The 6,062-nt window shown below is 47.6% G+C and overlaps 1 protein-coding gene across 1 annotated transcript; it reads right to left on the reverse strand.

Annotated features, from left to right (window-relative positions):
* Positions 1 to 725: 725 nt before the first annotated feature.
* LOC130372272 (beta-1,4-galactosyltransferase 3-like) lies at positions 726 to 5,625 on the reverse strand. The gene is given in 7 exon segments (XM_056578597.1): positions 726 to 1,027; positions 1,030 to 1,085; positions 1,285 to 1,389; positions 2,581 to 2,703; positions 3,835 to 4,025; positions 4,711 to 4,946; positions 5,343 to 5,625. Coding segments are annotated over 7 exon segments (1,296 nt in total).
* Positions 5,626 to 6,062: the final 437 nt, after the last annotated feature.

Here is a 6,062-nt window from a genome sequence, read left to right on the forward strand (position 1 = left end):
TGAGAGAGAGATTGGCCCTGATTGTCTAGAAACTTAAAAACGAGGCACCAGAGCAGACTTCACAACAAAGTGGTAAACAAACAAATAAGTATCTCTATATAAATCTAAACGTCTACCCTCGACATGTATGGGAGTTGTTCTGCGCTGATTGATGCACACAAGTAGAATACAAAATTTAAATCAACGTGGCAAAGTGTCCTCCTCCCAACAACCTTTCCGTCTGATACCTAGCTCAAGCTGAGTAAGAAAGGCAGCTAAAGACCCACCCATACCCGGCCCCCCCTCCGTCCCAGGATGATCATCGAAGAGCACCTATCCTTGTCTATAAAATGTGCATTTAAAAGACAGAGAGAGAGAAGGCACAGAAAACTAGAACCCCCCCTGCGTAGAGTGGTGGGTGCGGTGGTAGGGGCAGAATAACAGCAGTAGTTTCTGGTACAGCAGACTGGATGAGGCCGTACACCACTAGCACAAAAACACTCCTTCTGTTCCATAGCGCTCTTTTCCCGAGACTCATGGAGGAGATCTACTATTAACATTACAACCGACGCTTTACGGGTGAGCTCATTTCTAAGTTGAAACACCGCCAGGGAGACACATTCAGTGAACAGTGGTCTGAACAGGGGATCCCTCCAGAGCGCCCGCAGGGAGGATGTCTGCTACACTACCGCCCATAAACCCCGCCGTCCAATGAGAGTGCGATACAAAGACCTTTCTTTCGGGGCCTATTTGATCACACCGGGCTTCGCCTGTGTCGTCTGATTGGCTGCTGCTGAGTGGGCGGGGTCTCGTGTCTCTTCCTCCGCCGGCCGCGTCACATTCGCCGCTAGAGTCCCGACGTCCGGCGGTTTGTCGGGCGATTTTGGCGGCGTCCCGGCGGCCTTCCTCGTGGCCGCTTTAGGCGCCGGGGGCCTGCCCGGTCTCCGCTGATTGGGGAACTTCAGCAGGGGCAGGTGGGGGTCCTCGCCGATGTTGACCGTCAGGTTGGTGTAGAGGGGCTCAAGCTCCCGGGACAGGAGGTCGTAGGCAGCGAGTTGATGCCGTCCGAGCGCCAGTTGAGCCTGGTCCTCTTCAGCAGGTCGAATCTGGAAAGAGGAGGGTGTTCCTATGTGTTCAAATGTCATCAAAGGTGACATATTATACCACCAGGTTGGACCTGTAAGGGTAAGGGGTTAGGGCTTCAAGGACACTATACAGGTAGATGTTGGGCATTAGTGTCCCAGATCCTTCGGTTTTGGAGAAGGACTCATACGTGTGTGCCTCTTGCCCAGGTTTGTGCTGTACCTGCGTGGGTTCTGCTCGTTGCCTCTGTCTCCTTTATGCTTGATCATCTTGTAGTGGCCGATGGCCACTGGGGGGCGCACTATCTTCATGCCAGACAGACGCACTCTGGGAAAGCAGAGAGAAACAAATCAGCAGAGTAGTATTCAGTATTGAAAGATAGAATTTGGTAATCTGTAAATCGAAATGTGCCATGATAATGCTAAACTACAGCTATATGCTAGGAAGAGGATGGGTGTTGCTACATTCCACTAAACACTTCAAAAATATGTGCTTCTTTAGAAACTTCGAAAAACCTATCAAACTTCACAGCACATATTCAAGTAAACGTATATAAACGGTAAAGAAAATGATGGAAGATAGCAAACATTATTATTTCAAATTATTTTGACCAGCTAAAACACATAGGAGAGACTAAAAGGGACTCTAAAAAGCAGCTGAAACCTATTTCCATCTCTGTCATCTTGTAGACCAACCTTGTCATTCAACCGTTGCATAACGTAAAACCCAGAATATCCCAACTAATAGGTGGAATAGAACACGAAGATGACAGTGAACCTTAGCAGATTTAGAACAGGAAGCAACCTTGGGTCTCGCTTCATTTCTCCTAAATCCCCTGGATTGTCTTTTCTTCCATTTATTCATGAAAGGATCTTAGTGCCTCTCTGAGCAGCACGTGGAGTTGGAAGAAAGAGACACATTGACGTAAGAAAACTAGATAGGCAATCCGCCTGGACATAGCTGCACACACTAGAGCTGATCTCATAATCCACATACTCACTGGGTCTTCTCCAGCGAGAGCACACGGCAAAGCCATGACAGAGGGGTTGGAGATTAGGATGAAAGATCACACTGACGACAGCAGGAAAACATTATAACAGCTGACGGACCAGAAAGTTGTGCTGAAGCGGGGAGCGGACAATGTGAGGCGGGCCACCGAAATACGATCAGACATGGCAGGCGAGGAGGCCACCAAACCCCCATTGGAGCCGTGGTCTCAGTAAACTTTATAGAGTATGCATAAAATATAACATGAAATTATTGATTGATACTTCTAAAAGTTGTGGGTCTCAGAATCAAAAGGTCTAATGATTAGAATGGTTCATTGTGTGGCATTAAGTATCAAAAGAATGTAAAACAGGTATCAAATAGGACAAAGGAGCCGGTTGGTCCGCTTAAAATCCCTTCAACCATGCACATCTCAAGTACAGAAAGGCTTAGGTTAATGTTGTTCATGTTAATGTAGACACATTGCATGGAGCCCCCATTGTCCTATGATGCAGAGTGTGTTGGACTTACCTAGCGGCGATGTCGTCGTCCTCCCCTCCCCAGCCCCAGTAGTGGTTAGGGAAGCCGTTCATCTTCATATACTGGTCTGGGGTCACTGCGGACACGCCACCAAAGTACTGAGGATACGGTAACCTGGAAGACAAAGTGAACATGAAAACTGTGCCAAGGCCTAAAAGAAAAATTTGTTCGGTTCCGACCTCAAATGACAACCAACAGGAACCAAACACTTTTTTTTTTTTGGCCCAAGGAGACTGCATGATTGATACATCATCCTAAAGAGGCCGCATAACAGATTTGAATCCTAGCAGCAAGGTTAACAAAAGTTGTAATATGTAAATGTACAAATCATAAATGACCATATGTCATCATAAATGTAGGAAACATTCCAAGTATAAATACTGTCTTCGCCGAAGGTGAACACTATGTTCTCATTGAAATGACTGTTCCAGACAACCTTCTTTTTTTTGTGTATGTATAATTCACTATTCTCAGAGTACTCCGGGTTGCCAGATATGTAACAAATGCATACAAACACAGCATTCTGCAGCCATGGAAGTTCTGTTAGCAAACAAACTGGATAAACTGAGATTTGCCTTGATTCCAACCAACCTAATTAAAATTTCTCCCACAGCAACTGATCTGGGGTTATACCTCCTGCTGTCAGCTTCGGTGATTTGATCTGAAATAAGCCCTACCTTTATGGCTTCACGGCCGACATGAGTGCAAAGCATCGGCTGTATCAATATTTATGAAAGTGAGGTATTAAGTGCTACTGGCAGATTTATGGATGAGCGCTAACGAGTAAGTTGTAGGTCTCAAACTATACGAGAACACCTGCAGTATATGGAAAAAAAAAACATGAAAGAAGATGCTACTGCTGTTCTCAAGCTAGCTGGCGACGTCGTTCCATCTCCCAGCGAAACGGCTTTCGCAAAATCATCCCGTTTGAGGGAACCAACAACATTTTCTTGCGATACAATGCTGATTAAATAATCCCTTTGGGCCGGGCCTAGCCTATTAGCACAAAGTTATGAATAGCAAGCTTATGAAGGCCAAATTCATCATCGTATTTTAGGATTTTCAATGGTTTATTATGTATGAAACCAGAATGGGGATGAAGTCATTGACAATTGCTTCCACCGTGTGGCAGAAAAGAGCATAGCAACCCTCGCTTAATTATAAGGGCTGCCTTTTTATCTGACTGTTTAAATGTAAACCTTAACGCTTGGGGGGGTGACGTTTATACCGTTGTAAAAAGCCTACCTGTATCGGAACTTGTCCATGGCGACAGACAGGTGTGTGGGGAACTGCTTGTGGCAGGTGTAGGTGTTGTGGTCGTTCTCGGGCAACAGGTCCACGTCGTGGAGGAAGATACAGCCCCAGTCCTCGTCTCGCAGCGCCTCTCGTACCCCCACGTTCAGCAGCTTGGCGCGGTTGAATGTACTGTTCCCCCACTGGACAGAGAAGGTGGGGTGGAGAAGATACTTTTACAATTCAGGGCTTGATGGGTTTTGTTGCGTTGTCAGAAATCTTTGACCATGTCGATTTATTCAGATTCATATTACACAGGAGGCACATCCATGGCATCAGCTCTCGCTGTGCGTCCTAGATACCCAACAGACCTTTCTGAATATAAAATGGAATTAAAGAATATTATATAATAAATCGGGGGACTATAACAAGGGCGGTTCCAGACCAATCAGTCACTGCATGATTAGATATTCACACACACCGTTTTTTCATATGTAATCTAATCGTGCATTAATATTCAGAAGATGTTTTGATATATTTAGAATTGGCAAAAAAAGAATCTAGGTGATTAATTAATTTAATTGTGTCTACAAAACATCTCTACATCCATCCAGAGTTGTTTCTCCCCCGGATATACAGGTCCTTTTGGAGAAGATAGGGAAAAGGCATCTCGCAATGACCTCCCCCTACAGGTAGGCTACGGACATGCCTGATCGAATCCACATCCAGCTGGGATGCAGCCAAAATTCAGCTGGATAGGGTCGTGGTCAGAACACCCTCCAGGAGTAACCAGGAGGATGTCACCATAGTAACCAATACACTACCCTGTCGAACCCTATGAACGACGTTCCAGCGCACACATACTGGTACACACACAGCCAGTCCCACCTGCTGTACGATGTAGATGCTGTAGTGGATCTGCTGCCTCTGCAGGAAGGGGTGCAGGTGGTACAGCAGGGCCCGCAGGTGGGTCTGCCGGTTCCGGTACGGGACCACGATGGCCGTGTGGTGGCGGGGCTCGCAGTCCGGGGGGCTGTAGTGACCCCCCGGGGACACCAGGGGGTTCCTCCGTCGGATCTCCTCAAGAGACAACGGGGCAGACAGGTGGACCGACACGGGACCCACTGAGGAGGAGGAGGAGGAGGAGGAGGAGGAGGAGGAGGAGGAGGAGGAGGAGAGACCAAAGCAGAGGAGTGAAGGGATGAGAGGAGAGAAGGGCAGAATAGAACAGAAGGAACCAGTGGAGAAGGATATCCGAGGAGGGGAAATAAGAGGAGCACAGGGGAGGGCAAGGTTTCAAATTTCATTCTGGGATTAAAGTGGTCCATGTGACTGATCGTCTGTTTGTGGTCAGAACACAACCAGCAATTTGCCGTCCGCCACGGACACACCAAAACACAATCACTCACTCAGCTCACTTGGCCAAGATTGAACAACAGCAAACATGAAATGGAAACATCATTAAAAAAGACGCAAGAGCCTTCATCATCTACCATTCCCTTTCATCCTCATCCTCTCACCCAGCAGTGGAGAGGGCAACTGGCACTCCTTCAGAGGAGGTGTCGTTCCGGGGGGTCCGGTGCCTGTGTTGCGGGGAGGGGGTGGCGGCGGCCCAAGGTGGCTGAGGTTAGTGTACACATCATGGGGTCGGGAGTAATCGAACTCTGGCTCTGTGGTGTGGACCAACACAGACACCAGGCCTCGGAAGCCCCCCAGGGAAAAGTACAGGACAAAGGCAAACTGGAATCCCACCAGCAGAGCCAGAGTACAAGGGGAGTCCAGGGAACGACCGTAGCACGCCATGATGAGTCCGACAGATTTAAAGGCAAGGAAGGTCAAAGTAAAGGTGGAACAATGGAAAGAATAAGGGGCAGGGGACAAAAGGGGTTGGGAGAGGGTAGGAGGAGGAAAGGGAAAGGCAGAAGAAGGTGGGGTGGGGGCCGGGGGGCTCTATGTACACTCAGAATTGAAAGGGGGGATGGCCATCTGTTTGAATGGAGAGTAGTACTGGTGAAGTTCAGTCAGGACTGCCATCACCTCTCGACCAAACTATTCACTGTGGGGAAGAGAAGAAAAAAGTAAAGCAGTGATTTTTGGATTGCGTATCTAACAGCCAAAACCAAATGCAATATCAAACACACGTATGTAATTAATAAAACATTTTCAGGGCAAAAAATAATGCTTAGCGGCTACGCATGCGCGCATCGTCAACATCTGCATCTTAAATCCATCTACCCGAG

This window comes from Gadus chalcogrammus, chromosome 1, assembly GCF_026213295.1.
Source record: "Gadus chalcogrammus isolate NIFS_2021 chromosome 1, NIFS_Gcha_1.0, whole genome shotgun sequence".
Classification (NCBI taxonomy): Eukaryota; Metazoa; Chordata; class Actinopteri; order Gadiformes; family Gadidae; genus Gadus; species Gadus chalcogrammus.